Source organism: Artemia sp. Qi Xiang Cuo, chromosome 11 (assembly GCF_049724085.1).
Source record: "Artemia sp. Qi Xiang Cuo chromosome 11, ASM4972408v1, whole genome shotgun sequence".
Classification (NCBI taxonomy): Eukaryota; Metazoa; Arthropoda; class Branchiopoda; order Anostraca; family Artemiidae; genus Artemia; species Artemia sp. Qi Xiang Cuo.
The window spans coordinates 18,576,373-18,591,185 of NC_142804.1; the positions used below are offsets into that span (position 1 = coordinate 18,576,373).

General features: G+C 34.8%; 1 protein-coding gene across 1 annotated transcript in view; it reads left to right on the forward strand.

Annotated features, from left to right (window-relative positions):
- Nucleotides 1–4,733: 4,733 nt before the first annotated feature.
- Nucleotides 4,734–14,813, forward strand: part of LOC148946725 (ubiquitin carboxyl-terminal hydrolase 10-A-like) — a 51,900-nt gene continuing 41,820 nt past the window's right edge. The window contains exon 1 of the mRNA XM_089096348.1: nucleotides 4,734–4,838. Within this exon, the coding sequence (XP_088952474.1) occupies nucleotides 4,806–4,838 (33 nt within the window). The 5' untranslated portion in view covers nucleotides 4,734–4,805. The remainder of the gene's footprint in view (nucleotides 4,839–14,813) is intronic.

A 14,813-nucleotide genomic window follows, 5' to 3' on the forward strand; every position in this document is an offset into this window, starting at 1 on the left:
TAGTTACGTAGCTACAAACCCATAGCATAACTTTCGAAATGTTATAATCTCAAGAAACAGGGGGGGGGGGTTTAGACATAGACTTGTTAACACAGTTCCAGCATATTTGCTTTAAATTGGATAAAAAAGATCGTTAACATAAACACAACATATAAGCCTTAAATTTGTGATCAGAGGTAAAAATGCTAGCCTATTTATATTTAATATATGATCTGCTTTACCCTCTCATCCCCACAACGTGCAAATATATATACCCCAAATTTGTTTCTAAACTACCATATATCATTGCATTAGCATTAAGCAAACTTGACTTCTTTCGTGTATCATATAATTCACAAGTATCTAATCTCCTTCAGAAAAAGCCTATAGATCAGAAATGCACAAAAAAGCCATAATACAGCATAGAGCCCTGTAAATATCTTTGAAATTATGTTTCTAAACAGTTCGGCTAACGAAAAGCCGGGAATTATGGGGTAGGGAGGGGGTAAATTGTCGAATTTATATAGTTACGTAGGCTGCAAACCCATAGCATAACTTTCTAATTTTTATAAGCTCAAGAAACTGGGGGAGGGGGTGGGGGTTAAATATAGACTTTTTAACACAGCTCCAGCAAATAAGCTTTAAATTAGATAAAAAAAGATCGTTAACATACACACATCATGTAGGCCTAAAATTTGCGATCAGAGGTAAAAAATACTAGCCTATTTACATTTAATATATGCTCTGCTTTACCCTCCCATCCCCACAATGTGCAAATACATATACCCCAAATTTGTTTCTAAACTATTATTCATCCTTTTTCATTTTATTAACCAAACTTGACTTTTTAAGAAGTCTCCCTTATAATGCAACAGTACCGAAATATCTCAATTAATTTTTTATAATATAAACTTGCGGCTTATAGTTGGTTAACAATTTTATAAAGATTTTCCATAGTGCTTATTGTTCAATAGCTAAAAATTAACTGTTATATTAAGCAAGATGTATAATGAACTTATACTAATGTTTCTTGAGAATCCATATTCAAAATAGAATTGTGTAACTTGATTTCCATCATAGCCTATTACGTAAATCTAGGCAAAAATTTTCTACAAATACTGCGTCACTCCCGTCTGTATTCAATAGGCTTAGAAACATCTATGATTGGGTTAGAAAGAGGATGTGGTCTTGTATATCGCGGGATTCTAGGCCTCTGATTGGCTGTGATCTTGTATATCTCGGAGTAATAGCTGGTCTTCTACTACTTGTATGTTGTTAAAAATTGCTGACAAATTTTCTCCAACATACAAATAGCAGGCCAAACTATAAAGTCTTAAAAAAACGAAAATATTTAAAGAATTATTTTCTTTTTCCCTGAAAAGACTATGTCAATATAAAACGAACAGAAAGTAATTAAAAAAAACTTTTCTCACAAAATAAGTTTTTCAAAGAAAACAAAAGCACTCCATTAAACCAAAAATGAGTTATAAAATAAAATCAAATAATCTACCAAGTGTGAAACTACCACAAATCAGCATCGATAAATAAATGAAACCCAAAACGAACAGAAATTACAGTAAATAACCAAGTCAAACTCAAGTATTCATTGGTATCAAGTATTCATTCAAGCATCATTGGTGGATTATTTTATTTTATTTTTGCTCATTTTTGGTGTAATGGAGTTCTTTACTTTTCTTTGAAAAACGTATTTAATGGAAAAAGTTTTTTTAATTAATCTACATAATAAGTGAGTTTATACTTCCCAACATCTTACTTTATACACAGTGATTATTGTTTCTCATTGCATCACGATTGATTCCTCTCACTTACGACTTTGGAGTAATTTAATAAAAGTTTTGAAATAAAGTTTTTCTTAAGCCGTTAACTGATGTCCGCTATAGAATGGGCCGTCAACTTGAATGCTATTGCCCTTAGAAGTTTGGTGAAGTTTTTACGTATATTTGTTCCACCAAAGAAGAAAACATTTATAAACAAGGTATTTGAGGAATATCAATGCCAGTTAAAATCTATTTTAATTAGAAATTATTATACTTTAGTGAAGAGGACACAAACAAGTGAAAGACAATCTATAGTCCATGGTATACAAGCAACTTGAAAAACATTGATAGGGAAATCCAAACTTTTTTTTTATGTGCCATTGAATAGTGGATTTCGCGTTACATTTTCCTCTCAGTAGTCTCAGAAAATAATTCGGTGCAAGAAATTCTCGGTGGCACATCGGTGGGCCCAAGCCTTAGTGGCGGTGGCAGGCTTAAATATTCTCAGTGGTGCCATCAGTTTTCGGCGCGGCTTTGGGACTACCTTCGACCCAGTGTGTGTCACAATAGCGAATCAGCTTGTGTTCTTTGTGTACATCAGAACACAAAAGAAGCTGAGAAATCAGTATATCTGGGGGAAGAGAAAGAAATAAACCGAATAACCATTTTTTTCACACATCCAAGACCGAATTTACTGCTTTTGAATTATTTTGACCTATTTTATTTTTTAACTTTTTCTGCCAAAGTTAAACAGTTACCAATAAAAGAAAATGAGCAAAATATGGCCTTGGTTGCAAAAGCTCAAGAATGTATTTTCAACCGGTAGCTTCTTAGAAATATTCTTAACTAGTCTAGTAAAAATATGGTTTGACCTTAAACAAATTGCTATACAAATGATTCTTTCGCTATGTGGTGATTCCGAATCCGAAAAGTCCGCTGCTCTAACGATTTCACAAATTTGAGCTTTTTTAGGTTGTGGTTGAGGGTGAATTTTTTAATGCCAAGAATGCCGTCCTGAAAAGAAAATTCTGAATTTAAGAAGTGTTTTAGAGGTTTTGATTTAACATCCATACATACATCAGAACATTACAGCGAGTTGAATTGATATTGGAGAGGTTGAGGTAGTTTCTGAGGGAAATTTGAGGAACATAAAAGTCTGGATTTTTTAAAATCGTCATTGTCCACGAGTTGCGAAGAATTTTCACGTCTCCGGTTATTTGTCTGATAATTCTGCTTTCTAACTGATGCTAGTAGAGATTGCGGCAGACCCAGAGGTAGATTTGAGGTACAAGAATATAAGCGTGGACATCAATATGATGGTTATAAAGATGTGTGAAACCTATAAATATGAATCAATAGGAAGTCCTTTGAAACGCATAGTCTTACTCTTGGGACAGTTTCATGCTAGAATAAGTCTTTTAGCTGCCATTGGACATCTGATGAAAGCTTCTGGCTTGCAGGAAATCTTGGAGATGATATATGCACCGCATGCCGTTCAGCAGATTCTTGGTGGAAATGTATTTTCTCGAACTATCACAGCTTACATCCTTGTTGATTGGTCCCCGAATATCTTATCAGCAGCAAAAATGTGCAATGTTGGCCCGACATTGGATTTTGATCAGGTCAACTTTTGCAACAATTCAGGCGAGCTTCAAGTCTTTTACTCAGCATTTTTAATGTCTTAGAAGGATGCATTGAATTTAAGGATCTAGAGCATGAGCCATCAATTCTCGCGCTTACAAGCAATATCGAGCCCATAATAGCGTCACTGTCGTGGAAATTAAGGACTTCAATGCTCTGGATTGATATTTATATGAATACTGTTGACTTACTGCAGTCTTCAATTGTAGCAGAAAAAACATGTAACTAGGGCTTTCCTTTCTACACTGGTGAACAGATGCTTCAGTTCTTCCCATCTTCCAACCATCACTTCTACGCGAAGTCTTAAAAGAAATTTCGTTTTAAAACAGTTAACGATTGAAAGCATTTCCCCCCTAGTTTTGAGCTTGCGAAATTAAAAAAATTAAAACTGTTTTAGTTTTTTCAGCACTACCATAGATCCAAGTATTTCAGATTTTTGTTAAGTCATTTTGCGAAGGAAAATAAATTATGGAAAAGGATACTTTACAATCCTCTAAATTCCAAATTTTTACTGTTTCGCGGCATACTAAGTCACTTTAAAGACAAAAAATGATAATCCTTAATCTAAAGACTAATATAAAAAAAGCGAAAAATTTACAATGAAATACGCTGGAAACTAAAGCAGAGGAATGGAATGACAGAAGGTATGACAAATTACGGTTAATGATGTGAGATAGGTCTTAAGAGTGAAGAATCTCAATAGACGTAAAAACGCAAAAAAAAAAGATCTATAAAGAGAAAATTTTTATTGTTGTGAGCTACTTCAAATTAGTTTTCAGACTATGCTGCAAGAACTCATAAGGACTGCTGCAGGTGAAAGAATAATCTCATTAAGAAAATTTACTAATTTCCCTGGGGCCAGGCAACACATCCCCCTTTAAACACGCTACTGCCTACTTTGTTTGTAAGCTCTTTTTCATCCTTTCTGGCTTAACATCAATATCAATAGACTTTGACAAAGTTACTTAGTACGGTAGCTTACTGAGCACGCTGAAATAAACAAATCACTGCAAAAATATAAGGACGAACTTATATTCATCCTTATATTTGGACGGCGCGCCGTCGGTATCGGCGACACATCGGCATATCTTTCATGGCCGATAAATTGGCGTCGCGTCGGGGTGTACCCTTATCCTCTATTACATCACACGTTATGCTTTCTGAAATCACTGATAAAATTTTAGTTTGCTCCTTACGAATTTTACGCTTTTAGTTGTAGATACTACATATAGAAAGGGCTTCACGATCGTAAAATGACTATCCTGAATGAAAACGAGGCTAGCTAAAGTATCTTTCATCGCTTTCATTTTTGTGTTGGTACATTTTCATCAATACCGGCAGCATTGAACACTGAATTAATTTCAGAGAAAAAAAAATCATTGATGGACAGATTACATAAGGCCAGGAATGACTGATTCCATCACTAAAGAAATGAATTCGGTAACCTTTAATATAAGATAACTTGTTGTTCAAGTTAGGAATTTTATAGGCTTACCACTGAACAATGAATGTTAGTAAGAGTGTGAGGCCTTTAGACTATTTTTGGCGAAGGCAGCAGTCTGTACTCCCGACGAGTTCTTTAGCTTCTTCAGTTTATTTTATTGTAAAATTATGATTTAGCTACTTTTCACTCTCTTGGAAAGGGGCTAGGCCAGAAAAATGAAATTTTCAGGGATAGTTCTTCAAACTAAAGTAGGCTAGGCTATGTCTCAGGAGGGTGATTTGAAATATTTACCTCAACTCCTTCTACCTCTTGAGGGCAGGGACCTTTGATGGCCTTTAAAAATATTTGTGTTATGTAAGTGAAACCTAACAAAACAATTGGTAAAATTCTACTTTAGCTACTTTTGACTATCTTGGAAAGGGGTTAGGTTAAGAAAATGAAACTTTCAGGGATGGGTCTACAGGCTAAAGCATGGGTAAAGTTCTACCAAATCATATTATTGAGTTAGAAATAAAGTGAATACACCATTTGATGCCTTTTTTTATGCTGATAACAAATATAATAATCATTTCTATCAGAAATGAATTTCAGCCCCCTATATATACCTAGCCTAACCCAACCTAACCTAACCCTGAATTGGCATATATAGGGGGTGGGCTGAAATTCATTTCCAATAGAAATGATTATCATATTTGTAATCAGCTTAAAAAAAGGCATTGAATGGTGTATTCACTTTTGTTCTAACTCAATAATATGATTTGGTAGAACTTTACCAAAGCATGTCCTGGGAAGATATTTTGAAGTACCCACCTCCACTCCTCCCTCTAGAGGGTCCTGACCTTTGATGACCTTTAAAAATATGTAAGTTATAGAAGTGAAACCTGGCAAAATAGATCTTCTGCTTAAATGAAGTACAACAAAACTGTTTTCAGCTTCACAACTTTGCTCAATCCCAATTTATGAGGTTTTAAAGATATGCAAATACATTTCCTAAATTTTGGAAATAAACTAATTATGTCTTAAAATTCTGCTCAAATAACTGAAATTGCATTTTCAGAGCTAAAGCCAGAGAAAAAGAAACTGATAACTGAAAATTAAGGTAAAATGTTGTTTTGTCAAAATTTCAATGGGTATAGACCTGTCATGTAGACAAATTTCATGACCCTTTAGAGGGAGAAGGAGTGGAGGTAGGTACTTCTAAATACCTTCCCGGGACATACTTTAGCCTGTAGACCCATCCCTGAAAGTCTCATTTTCCTAGCCTAACCCCTTCCCAAGATAGCCAAAAGTAGCTAAAGTAGAATTTGTCTGCTTAGGCTGAATGAAGTACAAGAAAACTGTTTTCAGCTTCACAACTTTGCTCAGTCCCAATTTGTAAGACTTCAAAGATCTACAAATAGGCCTACATTTTCCTGAATTTAGAAAAAAAAAACTCCATTAACATGGCTTAAAATTCTACTTCAATAATAGCAAATTCATTTTTCAGAACTAACACCAGAGAAAAAGAAACTTAAAGTTGAGGTTTAATGTTATTTTTTTTGTCAAAATTTCAATAGATATAGACCTGTCATGTAGGCAAATTTCTAAGACTTGGAAATTAGAAGAGGGTTAAGCAGCATTCACATGCATGTTTAGCTAGAATCCCATGTCTAGACATGTGTCCAGCCAGACATCAAAGTCTAGACAACTGCTGCTCACAAGTAAAATTCAATGCTTGGCTAGACAAGTTACAGCTAAGCACCCAGTTCTAGACTCTAGAACATTTGATTTTTGCATTCTCATTAATTGTTTTATTTATTTTAGGCAAATATGCAGCACCATACATAATATTGAAGCACACTAAGGCAATTGTTTGGCTTGTTTCATCCATTATCCTATGACAGTAAAAATATGTATTACAATTTTGAAAGTTTTGCCTGCATAAGCTCTCTTGATTGGCTAAAAGTGATAACTGTAATCTATTTGAAACTAAATTTGTAGTTTCAGCTAAGCACTGAATTCTTCTTGTGAATTGTAATTTTGTAGACTTTGATTTCTGGCCAGTAACTGAGCTGTTCCTGATAGTTAAGACTAGGCTAGCTGGGATAGATGACCATCTTGGAAAAGTTCCTTTTTTGACTTTTAAGTTTAAGCAAAATTCACCATTTAGTATGTAAATACATTTAGTCTTCTTTACAACAATTCTCTGTGATTGAGGTGTATTTTACTAGTTTAGACCTTGTGTCTAAGACTAGTGAGTGTTTTCTAACATTTGGCTTAGTCTAAAATTGTCTTTGTGACTAGGCCTGTGCATTAATATCAGTACATTTAGAATAGTAAGTACAGCATCTGGCTAAAACATTCAAAGTAATGATGTAAGACAATTTAGGCAAATCAAGATGTGAAAAAGTTATGTTCCTATGTGGTATTATTAAGATTTTATAGTGATTTAACTTTTGAGATGGTAATTAACTCTCGGATTACTGGTATTTTACCCTTGTAAATCTTTTGAGTCCATTTCAACATGTTTCCAGCCTAACTATTCAGCCAGTACCAGCTTCATCAAAGCCTATGAACACACAGCCTAACTGATTTATTGGCAAAGTTATCATGGTAAATCTGGCTCTTTTCAACTTTGCTAAAGCATTTAGTAAAGTTTGCTGTTGGTGCCTTTGTGTGGAGGCTATAGGCCTACTTTTGAGGTCATGCAGTTGGTCTACAGTTTTGGTATCAGAAAGAAAGCAGTAAGATAATGAGAGAACAGTGAAATCTTCTTGCCTATATCAGTATTATTCAAAGTAAGACTTAAGTTCTACAAGGAAAAGTCTAGGACCAACACTTAGTATTGTTTTTGTAAACAGTAAACCAAGAATTGTCCAGAATAATGTGAGTCTCTTTGCTTATAAACAGAAGAGTATTGCCCCTTCCAGTTAGTCCTCTCTTTAGTCTAATGTTAATAATGCTACTATTATGGTAGAACTGTTGTGTCTGCAGTTCAATAGCCAAAAATGCAAAGTAATTGAATTAAAAATGGAGACTTAAATGCAGCATTATTATATAACCTTGAATGATGACATTGACATCCTCTTTTTGCAAGTGATGATAAGAGATTTTTTGTGTTTTCATAGTTAAAGAGCTTAAGTATGACTGCCATGCAAATACAACTGTCACTAAAGCCAACCAGACATGTGAAATTTTTTTCAGAGCTGCCTCCAGTAAGAATTTCTAAAGAGTGGATTAGCTCCCATATCTAACCAGTGGTATGAATTCATAAGATTTACGGAGGAAGAGGGGACAAAATGTATTTTCAATATATAGGGGGGTAAGTCTGTCTTTTATATAAAACAAAAATTCAATGAAAATACCAAATAAAGGCATTTTCAATAAATAACACCTAAAAAGGTATTTTCAAAACCTATAGGGATGCCACTAAACCTAACTATTAAGAAATTAAGATTAAGTAGGCCTATTTGGTTACCCATCACTGTGACATAGCTGTTCAAAGTGAACATTTTCCCATTAATAGAATTTAGCTTATGGTATACCAGTTGCCTCAACAAGTCTTACCAACCTGTGGTAAAACTTATACAAAGATATGTAAATAATTTCACTTAAAGCATAAACGAAATCTTTAGGTCAACATCATACTAGAGGACACTTACATAAGCTGGTTAAGTATTCTTCTTCTATTTAACAGCAGGCAGCAAGTATACAGCAAGGAATAGAATTTATCAGAACTTCTTCCCAGAATGTTTGGTGATAACTAAAATAGTGGGCAAGAGAAAATTGTGACTGCATCCAAGTCAAGACATGGCAAAGAATTGAATGATAAGCCATGAAAGTTTCAGTGGAACAGTCTATCCCTTGAGCTACCAACTAATGCCAGTTTTTCCATGGGCTTTCTGTAGGCCAGTAGCACATAGGCTCTTCAATAATTATAAGCCATCAACACAGAGCAGGATGGATCCAGCATGGAATTTAATACTACTCTGAAGTGTGAAATAAGGCCATACAAACCCTTAAAGAATCACCATGTTTTGTCCATTATAAAATTTTAGTTTCTGTGGTGAAACTATTTAGAATTGTTTGGGCAGCCTTGCCATAACTTATAAAGCTTATTTAAGAGATCCATGTAAATATTCAGAAAACCTAAAGTTGACACCTACTTCCCTAGAAATCTTGGAAAAGCCACTCAACTTCCCCTTTTTTATGCCAGATAGAGATGTTCAATGATGAATTTAATGAATCTTTCATCTTCAACAAGTATAATTCTTTTTTTATTGAGTAGAGCACAAGTTTAGGAAAGGATGGTCCCTAAAAATGTTATAGCATATCATCTTGGAAAGTCTACAAATGAGTTAAAAGAAATTTGGCAAATAATTTGGTACTTTGGGAGTTCCCTGTGGTGTCATTTGTTTTGATTGACAAACTTGGTGACATAAGGTCTGTGAAGTTTAACTTCACAGCCCTTATGTGTGAAGTTTAACTTCACTAACCCAGTCAAATGCCTTCCAAATAAAAGAGTGTTGGAGAGATGCAATTTAAAACAAGTTCATTAGCTTCCTAGTTAAGTGTTCTTCTTCTGTTATTAAGGATAGTACTAATTATAAGACAAACACTGGGTTGTCCCATTTATAGTTCAAAAGTTTGGCTTCCCATTCTCAGTAGAGTCTTGTTTTGATATTTTCAAGTGATTTTGATTTATAAGAGGAAAGAGGATATATTATTATTAAATAAATAATAAGTGGAAAGAGGGCTTTGATATATTAAAAAAAGAAAAAAAATATTGTACAATGTGTTTACTGCTGCTGATGAACCTGATCACCTCCATTGCTTGCCCTATAGCTATAGATTTATCTTGATTGCTAGATGTTGCTATTGAAGGTAATAACCATATTGTGATGGTACACTTTCACTGATACTGATAGTATTAAGTTCTTCTTCTTCTTCTTCTATTTAGTTCTGGGTAACCAGTCAACAGTATTATTCTTCTTCTTCTAATTCACAGCAGGCGGGCTATTCAGTTGGTACTATTTAGCCCTCTTCTTTTTGCTTCACTCTGTGGGCTACAGAGCTACTGTCTTGGTTGTCTCTTATTTATTAGATATTCTCAGATATCTTTCAGCAGATCTTTTGACTCAAGGAGTTCAAATATAAGATGATAGATATCGATTTCTGTGCTCTGTGTGCAGGTATAGTTGGCTAGGCTCTTGCCAACTCTGTGTGCAGGTATAGTTGGCTAGGCTGCAAAGAGGAGACAGGGGAATTGAACCACTTGAATTAGAAAGCTTATATGAGAATGCAAGGAAATTTAGTCCATTTGTTCCAGAATGAATTCTATGATAAATTTTAGAAAGATACAACATAATCTTCTTCTATTTAACAGCAGGCGGGCTGTTAAATAGATATATATTCTTCTTCTATTTAACAGCAGGCGGGCTTTTCAGTAAAACTATTTAGCCCTTTTCCTTTTGCTTCACTCTGTGGGCTACAGAGCTACTGGCTTGATTGCCTCATATTTATTAGATATATTCAGATATCTTTCAGCAGATCTTTTGACTCTAGGAGTTCAAATATAAGATGATAGATGTCGATTTCTATGCTCTGTGTGCAGGTATAGTTGGCTAGACTCTTGGCAGATAGTGGGATTTTGTGGTGTTTGAAGTATTTGAACAGTTTAGAAATCAAGGTATGTTGTGCAGACATCAGCATATTACATTCAAATAGGCAATGGTTAAATGTTTCATTATTCATATTACAATGCCTGCAAAGAGGGGACATGGGAATTGAAACACTTGAACTAGAAAGCTTATATGAGAATGCAAGAAAATCTAGTCCATTTGTTCCAGAACGAATTCTATGATAAATTTTAGAAAGATACTTATTGGGAAAGGGGGAAAGTATAGGATTATTCTTATTAAAATTAATATCTGATATTCTCCATCGGTAAGTATCTCTAATCGGAATTGGTCTCCCACTTGGCTGGTCAATATTTATAGCATTTTTTGCTATTTCATCAACCTGATGATTACCACTTATGCCAGAGTGGCTAGGAATGTACTGAAAGTACATTCCTAGCCTATATATATTGTTGTTTTTAGAAAATACACTTCTTCTTCTTCTATTTAACAGCAGGCGGGCTTTTCAGTAATGCTATTTAGCCCTTTTCCTTTTGATTCACTCTGTGGGCTACAGAGCTACTGGCTTGATTGCCTCATATTTATTAGATATTTTCAGATATCTTTCAACTCTAGGAGTTCAAATATAAGATGATAGATGTCGATTTCTATGCTCTGTGTGCAGGTATAGTTGGCTAGGCTCTTGGCTGATAGTGAGATTTTGTGGTGTTTGAAGCAGTTTACAAAGCAAGGTATGTTGTGCAGATGTCAGCATATTACATTCAAATAGGCAATGGTCAATTGTTTCATTATTCATATTACAATGCCTGCAAAGTGGGGACAGGGGAATTGAACCACTTGAATTAGAAAGCTTATATCAGACTGCAAGGAAATTGAGTCCATTTGTTCCAGAACGAATTCTATGATAAATTTTAGAAAGATACTTATTGGGAAAGGGGGAAAGGATAGGATTAATCTTATTAAAATTAATATCTGATAGCCTCCATCGGTAAATATCTCTAATTGGGATTGGTCTCCCACTTGGCTGGTCAATATTTATAGCATTTTTTGCTATTTCATCAACTTGATGATTACCACTTATGCCAGAGTGGCTAGGAATATACTTAAAATAAGTTTTTATGCCACTTGAAGCAAGATTATCAATAATACTGAGACAATGATAAGTGTCAATGTCCAACTTATATTGAGGAGCTGAGGCCAGCAACTCAAGGCTTGATAGAGAGTCGGAATATATGATAATATTATTTGAATTTGCAATCAAAGGTTGGTTTTACTTAAGGTATTCTAATGCCATGATTATGGCATTTAACTCAGCAGACATTATAGATAAATTATTATGTAAGCTCTCGCCCATTGCAATTTTCAGGTGAGGAAGGAAAACACCACTTGCAACCTTCTCATTCATTTTTGACCCATCAACAAATATTTGGAAGTGATTTTTATAGGTAATTGTATTAAGTTCTGCAAATTTTTTCTGGACAAAAGCAATGGGGGTTTATATATTGTTGTTTTTAGAAAATACACTTCTTCTTCTTCTATTTAACAGCAGGCGGGCTTTTCAGTAATACTATTTAGCCCTTTTCCTTTTGATTCCCTCTGTGGGCTACAGAGCTACTGGCTTGATTGCCTCATATTTATTAGATATTTTCAGATATCTTTCAACTCTAGGAGTTCAAAAATAAGATGATAGATGTCGATTTCTATGCTCTGTGTGCAGGTATAGTTGGCTAGGCTCTTGGCTGATAGTGAGATTTTGTGGTGTTTGAAGCATTTTAGCAGTTTACACAGCAAGGTATGTTGTGAAGACGTCAGAATATTACATTCAAATAGGCAATGGTCAATTGTTTCATTATTCGTATTACAATGCCTGCAAAGAGGGGACAGGGGAATTGAACCACTTGAATTAGAAAACTTATACGAGAATGCAAGGAAATTTAGTCCATTTGTTCCAGAACAAATCCTATGATAAATTTTAGAAAAATACTGATTGGGAAAGGGGCAAAAGATAGGATTATTCTTATTAAAATTAATATCTGATAGTCTCCATAGGTAAATATCTCTAATTGGGATTGGTCTCCCACTTGGCTGGTCAATATTTATAGCATTTTTGCTATTTCATCAACCTGATGATTACCACTTATACCAGAGTGGCTAGGAATATACTGAAAATAAGTTCTTATGCCACTTGAAGCAAGATTATCTATAATACTGAGACAATGATAAGTGTCAATGTCCAACTTATACTGAGGAGCTGAGGCCAGCAACTCAAGGCTTGATAAAGACTCGGAATATACAATAATATTATTTGAATTTGCAATCAAAGGTTGGTTTTCCTTAAGGTGTTCTAATGCCATGAATATGGCATTTAACTCAGCAGACATTATAGATAAATTATTATATAATCTCTTGCCCATTGCAATTTTCAGGTGAGGAAGGAAAGCACCACTTGCTACCTTCTCATTCATTTTGACCATCAACAAATATTTGGAAGTGGTTTTTACAGGTAATTGTATAAAGTTCAGTAAATTTTTTCTGGACAAAAGCAATGGGGGTTAAATCTTTATTCCACTTTGAGAAATCAGTATTTATTATGGGAATTGACCAATTCCATGGAGGGGATTGGGGGACAATAGGTGCAATAGACTTTTCCGGCACAGGGAACTTCTTCTGAATATTGGCATACTCATCTGCAATGCCTCTATACATGGCTGGATTTCTTAACCAATTATGTAGGATGTGTGAGCTATTTGATTCAATTTTTGTAAGATGTTTTGTAAAGAGAAAGCTACGTCTCTCCCTTATTGTTGTTAATCCACTCTCCATAAGCAGAAACATGGGGCTTTTGGGTTTCCTAAGACCAAATATGAGATATATTATATCATTTTGTGTTGTTTCAATTTTTCGCATCTGGGTCTTTGCACATGCACCATAGATGATGAGCCCATAGTCAATATGGGGTCTTATATGTGATTTATAAAACTGGAGTAAGGTTTTCTCCTTAGAGCCCCAGGGTCTGGAAAGAAGTCTTTAGTATATTTGTTTTTCTATAGCATTTTTTTATTGTGTTTGAAAAGTGGAGGTGGAAATTAAGTTTTTGGTTAAGCATGAGACCTAGGTAATTAATATGATTATCTTCTGGAATAGTTTTTTCATTTAAAGTTAGTTTTGCATTAACATGGTTTTGCTTTTGGTGAAATTGGATTATTTTTGCCTTGGTAGGTGCAATGGGTAAATCTCAATGTTGAGAGAATTTTTCAAATTGGAAAAGTGACTTTTGCAGATTTGACTGTGCTATTGCAAAGGTGTTGCCCGATGACCATAGCACCAGATTGTCAGCATATTGTAGATTTGTGTGGGGGAGGTTCATGTCCCAGAGATATAGGGCAAAGAGGAGGCAACTGAGGACTGCTCCCTGAGGTAGGCCTTTGGTTATTGTCTTTTGGGGTGAAGAGGCTGAACCAACACAAATAATGAAACTTCGCAATTCTATGAAGGAATTTATAAGATACTAGCTTGGGGGGTAGTCCAAGGTTTGCAAGTTTGTTTAAAAGGATTTGGTGGTTCACATTGTCATATGCCCCTTCAAAGTCTAGGAAAGCTGCAACTAGGACATTATTTTTTGGTAATGATTCATTTATTGCATTTGTTAGCAAAATGAAAGCATCTGTTGAGGAGTGATGTTTCCTGAACCCAGTTTGAGTGTGAGGGATCTTATTATTTTTTTCAACAAACCAGAGGAATTGGTAATAGATCATTTTCTCCATTATTTTCGCCATCACAGGAGTAATCATTATGGGCCTATAGGACTCAGGGTTATCTTTGGGTTTATTTTTCTTTAGGATTGGTAGGAGGGACAAACATTTCCAGATATTGGGGAACATAGAAGATGCCCAAGTGTGATTATAACAATTTAGCAGTTCCTGTTTGTGTGAAGGGATGAGATTTTTTATCCATGTAGGGTGTATATTGTCATAGCTGCCGATAGTTTTGGTCCTAATATGATGTATTGCATTGTTCATTTCCTGGCTTGAAAATGGACTAGTTCTATACTCAGATCCTGGGCGTGGTTGGTAACTTGGGTTCATACGAATTGGGGACATTTTGCTTCGATTATCTGATGTTAGCTTATTAACAAAAAGAGTTGCAAATAGCTTAGCTTTTTCATTATCATTGTCATAATGGGTATTATTATGTATACGCTCATACAGGAGTGGGTTGGGGGAAGTCTTTTTCCCACAGATGTGGCTTATGACTTTATGTATAATTGGCTCATGTGTTTCTCTGGAGAGATTATTTACAAAATTATTCCAGTAGTTGTATTTAGCATCTATTATAGTCCTTTTTAGATTAGAT